We start from the raw sequence: 13,728 nt of genomic DNA on the forward strand, positions 1-13,728 counted from the left end.
TTGGCATAATTTGACAGATGACAGTCTCCTTGGTACAGATGGTGCATGCAGGGGTTAGTGTGGGGCTGGGAGAATAGGTTCTCTTTACATTTATTTGGTCACGTTTGCTAAAATCACTGAATGTCTTCCTATCATGGCATTAGCCACATTACTCTCATTAATAAAAATGCAGGCAAGTACTTACTTAATATTTGTCTTGTGCCAAGCACATGTCTTAACTCAGTTGAGTCACTAGAATTATCACTACTATCTCCATTACATAGATGAAAAGACTGAGGTTATTTAAAACTCAAATAGCAGAGCCATGATTTAAACTCAGGCAGCCTGACTTTAGAGTCCACATTAGTAAATACTACCTTTCTTCTCAATTTATACTAAAAAAATTTTTTTAATGTATATGACTTAGTTGGTAATAGAGATCTGGAATATGTAAAAAATTGTCTGTAATGCAATGGTTAGAAACATTCTGAATGAAATTGCTTTCAGTTCAGCAGAAGCTGAGAAAGGAGTAAGCACCATGAACAATATTGCTGTTATTAAGAGAAATTATCTACCTATTGAGGCTCTTGGTAATCTAATGATTATCAAGTAATTGAAGAAGTCATTGGCAAAGTTCCACATGTATGCCTATGTGAACCATGGCTCAGACAGGGGCATTGTTTACTTAGTGACATGATGTCAAACAAAAGGTCAGCGATAATTTTTAAAGATGAACAAATGATTTGGATACTATTAGAAATTGATGAACTACTTGCATTAAAACTCATATCTATATGCTTCTGTTTAGAGAATATTGGGGATTCAGTGTTTTAAATTAACACGTTGCTTAACTACTTCCAGGTTTTTAAATATTTTGATTATCACCTCAGCTTTGCTTATTCTGTTTTCTACTCTATTCCTTTGGTCTGATCTGTCAGAAAAAAATATAAGCTCTCAAACTGAGCTCTGATCTGTCAAGCTGTAAACCCTTTTCTGCCTCAAGTTTGCTCCTCCTCTGGCTCACACTCTTTCTTTGAGGGAGAAGGAGGTAAATACCTCCTTTAGGTGGAAAAGGCTGTCCTGCTAATCAAGGGAGAATGTGAGCAAAGAGGCTGTTCTTCAGTAAGCTATTGCTTCCGTCTGTAAACCCAGGTAATTGAGCTGTCATGTTTAAAGTTTTATTAGTGAAGATTCAAGTTAGGACTGGAACTCTTCTTTTGCAAGTTTCTTCAGGGCTACGTGTAGAAAAGAACAAATAGAAAACTCAGCGGTGAGTTCCGAATAAGACTGTGAGAAATGAAAAGTCGTCAGTGCCCAGGGTCCCCAGAACACTGAAGGGAAGGGAATTGTTTAAACCCTTAAAAACAGGAAGGAAGTACAAAGCTCTTCCATTTAGTATGTCAGACCAGCTCAGAAGTATGTAACAATCCAGGCAAAGCTTTACAATGTCTAGCCAGTCCAGTCATGATTCTCTGGCAAACTGCACAGTCATGGTTATGACGCATTCGGATGAGAGGTGCTATATAAATGTCATATGCTATATAAATGTCAGGAATAATTATTGTTTATTAATGGGGGCTAAACGGTTCCTAAGCAAAGCTCCAACTCTTAGCCAACACATCCTTAGCAGAGGTTCTAACCATTAGTAACCCAAGAGAAGGGAATGCTTGGTTCTAGAAATGAGTCCAGTTGAGATTCGGGGTTTAAAAACAGGGGTTGGGGTGGTGCCAGTGCCACCAATTGCTCAAGTGACTTCAGGCCAGCCCCCTCACCTTCTGGAGTCTGCCTTTGCTCACCTGTAAAATGGGGATAATTATAACACCTGCCCTACTTCTCGGCTGGGTTGTGGTGAGAATCCAGGAAGTTCACGTGGGCATGAGTGCTCTGTGAAGGGCGAGCTGCTGCAAGGATGACAGCAGTCATCTAGAATCAGTTGGAATTTAGCCTTCCCTTTGAGTCAGCCTCACAGGGAGAGAACATCTGAGTGGAAATTAAGCTGGAGATGGTGATGGTGACGGGCGGATGTTGAAAATGCCAGGTTCCTCCTCTCAGGGAGTTGTCAGGAAGATACTGCAGACCAGGCGCCCGGATCCTGCCTTCTGGCTCTGGCTCTGCCACTTGCCAGCCTGTGAGCTTGGGCGAGTTACAGGCTAAGGCTCTGGAAGGGTTCGCCAAGGGTCCTTCCGGCTCTGACGCTGAGTCTAAATCAGGCTCATCACTTGGCTCTAGCTGTGATTCACCTTTCTCCTCCAGGAGCAACTCTACCTCCAGCTTCTCAGAAGCACGAAGCAGGGGTCTTGGAAAAGGGCGGGGGTCTGTGTATTCCATGTGAGGGGACACAATAAAGTGATACCCTTGGTGGTGAGGTGGGGTGGGGGGCGGTTAAATGAGGTGTAGGGTGAGTGCCCAGAGAAGCCGAAATGCAGGGAACATTGTAATGAGGTCACGACTGTCGCAGGCGAAAAGGAGCTGGACATCTGCTGGTGGGGGAAGGGAGGAGTGTCCTGCATTTCTGTTTGCAGAAAGTCTCTTCCCGCACCTTTCAGGAAACCCCTTCCCACTTTTCCTCTCCCCCCATTCCCACCACACCTTTCAAATGCTACCATGCCCTCCTCGCCGGAGAACCCGTGTCCGTGCCTCCTCCGTGGTCCTGTCTGAAACCCTGAGGATTGTTTCCCAGCTGACTCACACCACTAATGTCAGGGAGCCGTGTCACACGGCGCTGGGCTCTGCAAGCTGTTGCTTGCGCGGTCGCCGCTGCTGCCGCCGCTCCCAGGCGGGTGCACCAGGGTCCGCTCGTAGGCGGGGCTGGGGCGGGGCCGGGACGGGGTCCGCCCCCTCGGCGCGCCGGCCCCGCCCCTGGCTCCCTCCCCCGGACCGCAATGATTTAGAAGTTCAGGAATCCCACGTGACGTCACCGGGGGGGTGATGTAATGCACTCTAAATAGAATGTATTGTAATCTTTGCTCAGTCCAACGTGGTCCCTTCACCCGGGCTCCGCTCTTGTCTTCTCCACACTTGTTTGGTAAGTTCCTAAAAATACTGCTCGGCCACTTCTGGGGCTTTTGCATTTAGCCACTTTTGTTGCACTTGCCGAGGGAGCCATCTCGGGAGCGTACTTGTTTGCAGGGGTTGGTTCTCGGCAGCAGCCGCGAGGTTACTTGGTCCAGTGGGCAGGTCACAGGGCAAGGAGTAGGGAAGATGCGATGCATTTTTTTTTTTTTTGGAGGGTGATCTGTGTTTGTAAACACTTTGGCGGACCAGAGGGAAGTCTGACCCTAAATGCTGTTGGACTGTGGAATTCTGCTGTGTCCTGAGGCTACCCCAGAGACCCCACGGCGTGTCCGTCCGGAGCGCGTCCCGGTGGCCACCGCACCGTGCCACTGGAGGGATGCTAACGTGGAGTGAGCTTTGTGTCCGCCCGGCGTGCGTGCGTGTGTGGGAGCGCGCGTGTGTTTCCCTGACACGGGGAACAGTTATGAATCGGGGGTGTGTGTTTGCCTCCAGAGACCTGGCAAGGTGCGGAAGCCTCCAGAAGTGCGGTCAAGCGGTGGCAGCGGCGGCGGCAGCGGAGACGGCGAGCCAGGAACCTCTCCCCGCGTCCCCAACTTCCCGGTGATGCGGCGGAACCCCCGGAGAAAGTTTGCAAACTTCCAGCGGGCGCGTCGAGGACGCCGGGTCACCTGTGGGCGGGCGGGCGCGCGGGGGGCTCGCTCCCTCCGGGGTGCCGAGCCTGCTGCTGCCACCTCTCCCGCACGGCTGCCGGCCGCAGCTGGTGGGCGCAAGCGCCCGGGCAGGGGACGTCACCCTTGGAGGGCACTGGCTTTCGCTCCAGGCGCGGAAGGCTTGAGAGTGGCGAGGCTCTGCTCGCGTTCACGCCTCCAGCCACCTCCTGCCTCCGTCCGGTGCTCGCTGGCATCAGAACCTCTTCCCCGCCGCTGCCCCAAATGACAGCTCCCGCTTTTGCCGCGGCGGCGGCGCAGCGGCAGATCTTCGGAGGCGGCGGAGGAGCCTTCCTCTACGACAGATTCTCCACGGAACCGCTTAAACTTTTCACAAAGTTCTTAGAGGGGCCAGACACGCGCAGGAACCTAGGAGATGTTTTCTCCCGGCGGCCGCATCCCGCCGCTGCTTTGCCATAGAGTTATTTCCCGGCGGCGGGCGGGGCGGGGGGCGGGGGGGGGGTGTTATCTGGTAGATAAAACCCCAGACGTGGTCCACCCCTCCCCAACTTGCCCTGAACGGATGCCGCCCCCACTCGATGCTTGTCCAAGGCCAGGAACTGGAGTGGGTTGCTTGTATATTTTGTTGTCAGAGTCCGCAGAGCAGAGTGTGTTTGATTTTTATTTTTCCCTCCCTCTCTGACATGTGTCAAGGAATAAAGGCTGGATACAGGTCCATTACGTCATTCTGCAGGCCAATAAGTGTTTGATTAACAGCTTCAGATACTCAAGGGTTCGGGGGCTTAGAAATGCTGACAAAGCAACTCTGCTTTCCACCCGCAGCCCCCAACATACTTGTACAATCGCCAGTTCCCTGGGCATCTTTATTGCCTTCTCCTTGGGACCCTTCCTTCTCCACCCCCTCTCCCGCCCACACGGTTATCACTCTGGCCCCGCCTCCGCCTTTTACTGCTTTCCCTGGGGCGCTCACTGTCCCTGGAGTGTGGGTAAGAGCTTCTGATGTCTGGGGGAGCAGAGTACCTGATTAGCGCAGGCACAATCTGCCGTTTTCTATTATTTAGGAAAGGCACCAGCAAGCCCTCTTCCCCAGGGCGAAAATGCTCAGCCCTGATAGAAAAGGCATCTTGGGAAATGTTTAGAGACGTTATGATAATACTCTGTCCCTGTGGTGACTTAGGAAAACAACACACCCACTGCAAACGAAGTTCTTAATTTTACATAGCGCCTTTCTCCAACCTCTTAGCAGAGAGGGAAGGAGTGAGGATGCTGACTAAATCAAATTTAGCTGAAAGGATCAAGATTAAACGTTTCATTTCCAAAGTGAGGGAATGTGAGTCGTTAAACCCAAAGTACCATACAATGAATTGCTGAGTGTGTTACTTTCTTTCTCTTAACCGTAAGTTTCTGTATTTAAAGAACGAGTTAAATACATACCTTATTGAATTGAGTCAGAACTCCGTATCTGGCAGTTGAAATGAAAACACTGTGTGTGACATGGTTAAGGGGTGAAAGTAAAAACTCTTGGGAGGTGTGTGTGGCAGAAATCAAATAAAAAATTACTAAAACAGGGTTTTTGGATGGAGGGGGCAAAGGATTTGGGTGCTCTTTGATTTGGAATGGGCGAAAGCTAAATAAAGGAAAATTTATATTCTGAGTATGTGGGAATTTCTTGAAGAACACGTTTTGTTATAATCAGATCTACTTTCTTTAAAGCGAAAACCATGCTTCAGAGTAGGCATTTGTGAACCTCCTGTCTGGGGTCTAATTGACAATCTTTCCTCAAGTTTGAGGCAGTATTTATTATTTATTCACATCTACAGATAAAATAGTATATAACCCCCACACAATACATGTGCATCTAAAATGTTAAACTTCTTGTTTGTGAAGCATAGACCTAAAGGAAAAAATGGCCCAGGTCACTGACACTGGAGAGTGTGATTAATGATCAGTGATTTAGTGATCAGTGATTAGTGGTTTTATTCAAACTGTTACCTCTGACCAGAAGCACACATCAGAGGATTAACAGGCTCTTTAGATAAATGCTCATTAGTGGAAGGGGAAAAGCAAAGATAATAGCCATGCACCCAGGGACAACTTTCGAAGAAAATCATTCCCGTCTTCAGAATAATAAGCTCTATTAACAGAAAGCCCTTTTAATTTAAAACTTGCTTTTATCTTGTAAATCAAAGTTAGATGTACAAGTTTGTAGTGCCATTATAACCTAAATTTTCCCATATCCACTAGATGTGGATTATCTCAGTAGCGATATTTTTTTTTAAATTTAAATAAACAATTGGACCATTGGAGCAGCTGAACCCTGACAAGTCCTTAACTCCCAGGGTTTGAAGGTGTCCCCCCTTCTAGACTGGAGAATGCAGCTTGCTAACTAGATGGCGCACTGTTATTTGGTGTTCTGTGTTGTGCAGTGCAGGAGTCTAAGCAAGCAAGTAGCTGCTTGCGAGGTGTTCTTCAACACTTACAACAAAGTTGATTCTGTGTAGGGTTGGAGGCTAGACAGTCCTGCAAGTTTTAAGTCACATTTTCCATGTCAGTTAAATCAAGGGAGTTCAAGGCTACTGGAAAAATTAGTCTCATTACTAAAAGAAACGTAGAGAACGAGGGAGGAAAGGAGGTACGCGAGTCCAGGAGGTACCTCTGAGTTGCAGAAGTGATTGTAAAATACCAGACCTGTTCTTTTTTTTTTTTTTTTTTTTTTACTAAGAGCTAGTTTTACAATCTTGTGGTCTGAAATACTGAGGCAAATACTCAGATTTATTTCTTCATAATCTTGCTGGTGAAAAAGAAGTTACTAGAAAGAAAGGAAGAAAAAACTTGATTTGGTAACTGCAGGAAGCGACACATTGCTGACTTTATTCTACAGATAATGGTAAGATGATGTTTATGATGCTTCTTAAGCAGAAAGGGAGCTTTGCAGTTGGTTAAATGAGGCCAATCTTGTATTTTCATAGATAGAATTCAGAAATGGGATTCTTAACTTTGCACTGAATTTTAATGTTGCTTTTGTCAGTTTCCTGGGACTTGGTAGCATTTTGTGTGGAAATGCGGTGTGTGTGTGTGTGTGTGTGTGTGTGTGTGTGTGTGTGTGTGTGAATAAGACCATTATTTCCTGGGCAAAATAACGTTTATGAAGATGTGAACTGCAGTAGGGGAGCTACAAAGCTCGTTAAATAATATGTCAGGTAAGAATTCCCTTATTCCATGAGCTTTTAAGTACTTTAGTAAGTACTTAAATTTTAATAAGGAAGGGATTCTTAAATAAGAAACCTAAAAATTAAGAATAAAACAAAAACATTTTCCACATTCAAATCTAAATGTGTATTCTCCTGAAGAAGGATGCTATTGATTAAATATCAACTATTACTTTAGTTTTAAAGTTTAAAAAGAAAACAGTAAAAGAACCCATCTGTGCTTCTCTATAAATTTTCTCATTTTCCTTTGTAGCATTTTATATAAATCTGTTATTTTAAAATCCTGACTGATTTATAATGATTTTTATTTTTCAACTTTACTCAGAGTAAACAAGTTTGCTCACTTGATAGTATCTTTAAGGCAACTGTTTTTTGAATGTAAATTGCCGATATCCATAAATTGCCTGTAAATTAGAAGACGGTCGTGACTTTATGTATTTTATATATGAGCCAATAGTTTATGAGAACGTTCTCACAAAAAAGTGGAAACTGTGCCTTTCTTTCTATATTTTAGTGATGTTGCAGCTCTTATTTGACTAGGTGGTTAAATGAATGGTAGTTTGTCAGAGAGACTTTTCTTGTATAGCTTTTCAATTACAGTAAGTTGAAGATTTTCATTACACTATTTGTCAGTTTCCCATACCTGCAGATTCAAAACCAATCAATCATGGACTTTCCATGGCTGTTTGTACTGAGGTCAAGTTCCTGGTTTCCTGAGTTCTTGGTATAATTTTCATCACCATCCTATAGTATTTCCTTAGCATTGGAATTTGCTTCTTAGTAACTAGCTGAAAATTATTTTGTGTGTGTGTGTGTGTGGGAGGGGGAGGGGCCGGGGGGTGATGTCCGCTGGATCCCCAAGATGAGAACTTTGTATTTGTAGTTGGTTTCCTTCTGGTTGTGTTATTAGAATAAAATTGGGGATTTGAGTGGACTTATTACTTTTGTCATCTTTTCTTCTTCACTTCAAAGCATTGCCGTTAGTCACAAAATTAATGTGATCATGCTGGTGTTTCCCATCTATATGCTTCTTTTGCTTCTTACAAATTGGATTTCTACAGCAATTTAAGATCTTATTTTAGAGGCAGCTTTCTTGGATGAAGATGGAACAATGATCTCAGTCAATTCATTATCTTGTCCAGTTTGACTACCAGCTGTATTATGGGAATCAACCCATGCTTTTATAAATTAGTGTTTAAAATTTTAAATCTGGGACTATTTCTCTGAATCCTATTTGAGAAAATTATGCAGTTGAGATAAGGTAATAAACTGGGGGGAAGTAGCCTCAAATATTTAAATGTGAGAAAAGTAGTTTCAGATATGCTAAGCAGACTTAAAGAACCTTTTTGTGTTGCTATTTGTAAACTAAATAAGCTATCTATTTTGTAGCATTGCTTTAAAGAGAAACCCTGGCAGTTTAAAAATGACATCATGTTTAATGTTTTCACTAAAGAGTTCCTACATTTTGTAATTAGGAAAAAAATGGGCAATTAGTGTTTTTTTGAGGATCCATTAGTATTTCATTGTTGGAAATCACAAATCATGAATTTAACATAAGAAAGAGAGAAAGAGGGAGAGGGTGAGGGAGAGGGAGAGGGAAGGAGGGAGGGAGGGAGAGAGAGCACAAGCGAGCTTGCTTTTACAAGTTTCTGGGTTATAATGACACTGTTCCAGAAACAAGAGTAAAATTTTTGAAGCTCTTATTGAAACTTTGGAACTTTTAAAATAAAACATAACATTTAGGATAAATTCCTGAATGTAGAAGATGTTACATTGACATTTCCATATTTCTTTCCTCCATGCTCACTCTCTTGGCCACTTATCTTTTCTGCTAAATAGATCAGAATCAATTTAACACTTTAAAAATACGTATTTTAGTTGCTTCCCTCTATTTCCTCAAGGTTTACATTTCTAATCTCTACCCTAAAATTAACAAGGATTGAAAACTACCATGTTGGCATTTGGCTCGAACTAATTTTAGAGACTAAAAGTTTCCTTTTGGCCTAGGGATTCTGCTGGTGGGATAGAAAGGCTTGTAGCTGGGGAAGGTCTTCTCATTCATGGACCAACCTGCTCACGCTAAGGCGTGGTGGCGACCCCTGGCTCACCCATGGCCCAGAGCTGAAGAGCGCCAAACTGAGCTTAGAACCTCAGCCCCTGTCTCCAGGCTGGGTTCTCTTTTCATGAGCCAGGCGACCATAAATGCCTTTGTCACAAATAAAACATAACCTATGGCTTTGGGTGCTTTGCTCTTTTCAAGTCTTTTGATCACTAACCTTTCAAAGACAATTTTTAAAATCAGATCTTTTCAATGAATGCCCTGACCATTAACCTGTAGTTTCTATTCTGTTTATATTATACAGATGCAATGGTAATTTTTCTAACATTGGCCTCCTTATTTGAAGGGCATTCTTCTTATTCGCCATTATTATTAGACGTGCCCTGTAAAACTACACCATCCAGATTTCATTTGAGACTAAGAACCAGGCAGAACAAAAAATGGTCTAGAAGACTGTCTCAGAATCAGGCAGTAACTTTTACTTCCTGTTTTTTCTTCATCATCTTTGAGGAAGGGATCCGAAAAATTATTTAAAGTTAAAATAAATGATCTTTCTTTTTGTCGAATAGAGCAACAAGTGCTATTTTCACTCTGGCAGATGTACTTTTGCCCAGGTTCCATCTGTAACATATTATCTTTCCAGGTTGGTGTATATGAATGAGAGGGTTTAGAGGTGAATATTACTACGTAGAAGTGAGTTGAGTCTGGAAGTATGCTCTTTGTGGTTTGACTAGCAAAACTTGACTAATCATAGCTAATAGAAGTCATACATGCAACTCAGGGGGCTCTAGAGCACCAGACATTTGATTTAAGATGACATTTAGGTTATGCTTTATTCAGGATGGGGAACAACAGTATCTCAATAGAAATCTTGAATGCATCTACTGTATGTGTGGTTTGGCCTAGCTTTTAGCTTTCCTTTCCAGCTTTTTGCATGAAGGCTTTATATCAGAATTCGGTTCTCTTTTATTCTTTTATTATACCAAGGAGCCCCTGTGTTGCCTGATTTCTCAAATATAACACATTTCGACCAGTTTTATGAAATTTTCTCTTTGCCCGCTTCCCAAGGGAGTGAGGGCGGGGTGGTGGTGGTGGGGTGGGGTGGGGGGTGGAACCACATGCAACAAAAAGCATCTTTGTTTTTGTTCGAATTAGAAGAAATGTATTTTATCTCCATTTGCCAGATCTGGTAGGACCATTTCACTTTATCAAAACAAGATTTTCTTAAAGTAGGCGATGATGCTCTTTGGCATCTGAACGACCAGGTACTAATCCAGGCACCAGAGGGCAGAAGGTATTGATGATAAATTTCACTTCCACCAGGGTACCTAGGTATGACGTGGGGCGCAGTCAGAAAGAGCCTGATTTAACTCATTGCAATGACAACATTGTCCAGAAAAACAGTCCTGCTGGGAAGAAAGACAATATTATACGCTCAAACTTCTAAATTCTGAGCTGGGACTGATGCTGTGCTGAAGATGGCTCTCAGAATGCTGAGGGTCTCAAGGGTTACTTATTAAACAACAACATGATAAAAGATTCACAGGCTAGCACTATCTACATTTTAAAAGCCTTAATAATCCTTCCATCATCCATTCTCTGCATTTTCCTTATGCTAACGTTTTTCTAGACTTATTTTTCAACATCCATCTATTTACTCTGCTTTCACGAGTAACCCTACAATAACAAATCTCAAGCGTGTGCACAATGGAGAGGAGACATTTTTCCAAAAAGGAAATAGACTTTAATATCGAGTCTTAGGAGAAACAATTAGCAAGACAAAAAAGAGAAAGGCTCGAAATCTGATTGATGGCATCATGGACTCTGCCATTCCTAGCTCTGCACCAGTGTGGCTTATGGCAAAAGGAAAAGCCTACGACTGGAAGAGGGGACCCCCAGATTGCTTCTCTGAACTCATTATGCTCCTCTGCTCCAGTTTCCTCCTTTGTAATAAAAGAGCGTTGGTCTTGACCAGCACCATTCGATAGTGGGAACCACAAGAGCAAGCTGTCTCTGTAATTTTAAATGTTCTAGTAGCCACATTAAAAAAAAAAAAAAAGTGAAAAGGAACAAGCGAAGTTAGTTTTAATAAAATTTATTTAACCCAGTATATCTGAAATATTATCATTTCGACATGTAATCGATATAAAAATGTTGATGAGATACTTTGCATTTTTTTTGAGGGGGGGCTACTAATCTTTGGAATCCTGTGTGTATTTTACAATTACCACACAATTTGGACTAGTCGCATCAAGTGCCCAGGAGCCACATAGAACCAGGGACAGTGGCATCAAGCAATGAAAATCTGTGCTCTGCATCAATGTTCTTAATCTTGGCAGCCCAAGAGAACCTGCTTATGGAGTTTATTATAATAATACTGATATCACCTCCCGCCCCCCCCCCCCCCCCCCCGCCTTCTGATTTAATTGGTATGGGCTCGGAGCTGGGCCTCTGTACTTTTTAAATCCCCAAAAGTGTTTCTGAAGTGTAGCCGGGGTTGAGAACTGCAATTCTAACTGATCTCTAAGGAATCTTCTACTCTAATATTCTGTGATTCTATTTCAGGAAAGGGATTGCAGTGTAGCATTCAGAGTTCAAGGGCAGCAAGCGGTTGTTACATGTGTGCTGTGCACTATAAAACATACATAAAATATAATGAATGAAATGTAAGATGTACAGATTGAATCATCTAGAAGAGAACTCTTTGTATCACAGATGAGCTCTGTTTTGTATAAGTTTCAAATATGGATGGTTTAAATGGTTTACTCCCCTCAAAAATCTTATGATTTGATTTGCATGAAAATTTGCCTCTTAGGAACCCTCCATTTTGGAAAAGGTCAGGATTGCCACATTTCAGTTATTTTGCTAGTCTGCTTTGCCCCAGATACTCTTTGCCATTAGCTGTTTTGGGAGGGAAAATCTGACTCCATTTGAGACATCTGGGTCCCCTTGTGTTTCTTTCCTCTAAGCTTTTAATAAGCTTTGTGTCATTGCACAGATCAAACTTGCCCTTTGCTCACGTCAAGATGTTGATTATCACCCGCTAGACTTCAAGTGTTCATTCTATTTGTCATCCTTTAAAATATTAGAAGAATCAATATTTTTCAATTCTGCACACCGGAATGTTTTCCTTTAATAATTAAAAAAAAAAAAACAAAACCAATATCGTTTTAAAAAACTAGTCCGTGCATGCACTAAAAGATGCAAAGAACTACAAAATAAAAAAAATAATAATGATAATTTCCAAACTCCTCACCCATCTTTTGAAGTCAACAAACAACCTTGTTTGCGAAAAGGAGGAGAGGTCTCAGGGACAGTCCTCGTGACATTATGCTGCTGAGTGCCTCTGCCCTCCCGCATTCGTGAGTCATTTCGCCCCGAACCTCTCTCCTTATCCCCATAGCAGTCTCTTTCCAAGTACTTGTCTGTTGGACCACGTGCTTTTAAACATGACTTTAAGCCATTTTTAGGTACAGAATTACACATTTTTCTACATTTCGAGGTGGTCATATTTGTGTTTTCTGTAATGTCATTCATTGGAAGAATTTTAACCTCCATTCATTAAAACACGACTTTAATTTCTATTTTTTAGGTGGAGAAGTTGAGGAATCGACAAGGCTAGGCATCGTGTTTGTTGATTAGAAGGGTGGTTGGCGTGAGAAAAGAGCTCACATGTATTAGCGCCCAAACATAAGCACTACTCTGGGTAGCCTCTAGGTGGGAATTTTCCATTTGTGTATGCTATTGCATTGGTCTTTGAATTTGTAAATAACATTCTTTCTGATGCCCTTTCCATGCATTATTTGCACTTACATGGTTTCTCTGCTAATAACTCTTGCGTTCCGGCTTCAGGCTGTGTGTACTTGGGTTGATTAACAAATGTGTGTGTGTAATACCAACCTCTTAACATGGAATATGTTCTAAAGGTTTCATGGGGACATCTGTTTTTTTTTTCAAGCCTGTGTTTTTGGTGGTATCTAGGGAAACTCTCTCAGGCTACTTTGTGGTGACTGTCAGAGGACTTTGTGGAGAGGCAATGAGATGGAAGATGTAAGTTGTTAGTTGTTCAGCTCTTTTGGGAATTGAAAGTGAGGGGCTTTAGGTATTCACTCACCGAGCAAGATGGACTCTAGTATTAGCTCCTGAATTATCTTTAATGAATCATGTTAGCTCTTGTTATACCAAGGTACTGTCTTCATACTGGGCCTGGAGCCATCTGCTTTTGAGTATTTGGATTTTGTTTTCTCCTAATAATAATTAGGTGTGGACTTAGCCATTTGCAGTTTCTGTCTGCATCTCTGTGTCTTCAATGGTGAGATACCAGCCATGATTAATAATGCAATCTGTGACCAGGGCCAGAGAGGGATTACTTTGGATCCCTTTCTAAGCGTTATACTAAAATTAAAGCAATTTTAACATCCACACATTTATGTGGTTATGGTGGTTAAGCTAAGCTTGTATGTAAATAAAAACCTTGGCCAATGGGGACCAGAGTATTATTAGCATGTATACTTGTAAATGTGATTATCATCTTTTTTCAGGATGCCCATGGATAAATTATTCCTCCTTTTGAGCAAATCTATTTGTCACAATTGATTTAGGTACACATATTGTTGATTAAAATATATTACTAGGTTAAAAAAATTGAAACCATATTTAAGACACTCTTCTTTTCTAGTAAGGCCTGTCTAAGCACACATGGTTCACAATTTCATCTTCCAGCTTTGCAAAGCCCTATGACTGGCAACCACCCTTCGTAGTGCTGTGCTAGTGCACGTCATCAGAGATGATGGCGCAC

General features: G+C 42.4%; 1 protein-coding gene across 4 annotated transcripts in view; it reads left to right on the forward strand.

The window, feature by feature from the left end:
- The first annotated feature begins 2,918 nt into the window (after positions 1-2,918).
- The window catches only part of LOC105293215 (cyclic AMP-responsive element-binding protein 5-like), a 301,909-nt gene continuing 291,099 nt past the window's right edge, over positions 2,919-13,728 (forward strand). The window contains exons 1-3 of one of the 4 annotated variants that reach the window (XM_023531518.1): positions 2,919-3,004; positions 3,244-3,383; positions 3,487-5,316. In XM_023531518.1, the coding sequence (XP_023387286.1) occupies positions 3,371-3,383; positions 3,487-4,121 (648 nt within the window). In that variant the 5' untranslated portion in view covers positions 2,919-3,004; positions 3,244-3,370 and the 3' untranslated portion in view covers positions 4,122-5,316. Of the gene's footprint in view, positions 3,005-3,243; positions 3,384-3,486; positions 5,317-13,728 lie in introns of those variants that run through there. The other 3 variants (XM_023531517.1, XM_011361730.2, XM_023531519.1) reach the window with 3 other exon arrangements.

This window comes from Pteropus vampyrus, unplaced genomic scaffold (assembly GCF_000151845.1).
Source record: "Pteropus vampyrus isolate Shadow unplaced genomic scaffold, Pvam_2.0 Scaffold69, whole genome shotgun sequence".
Taxonomy (NCBI): domain Eukaryota; kingdom Metazoa; phylum Chordata; class Mammalia; order Chiroptera; family Pteropodidae; genus Pteropus; species Pteropus vampyrus.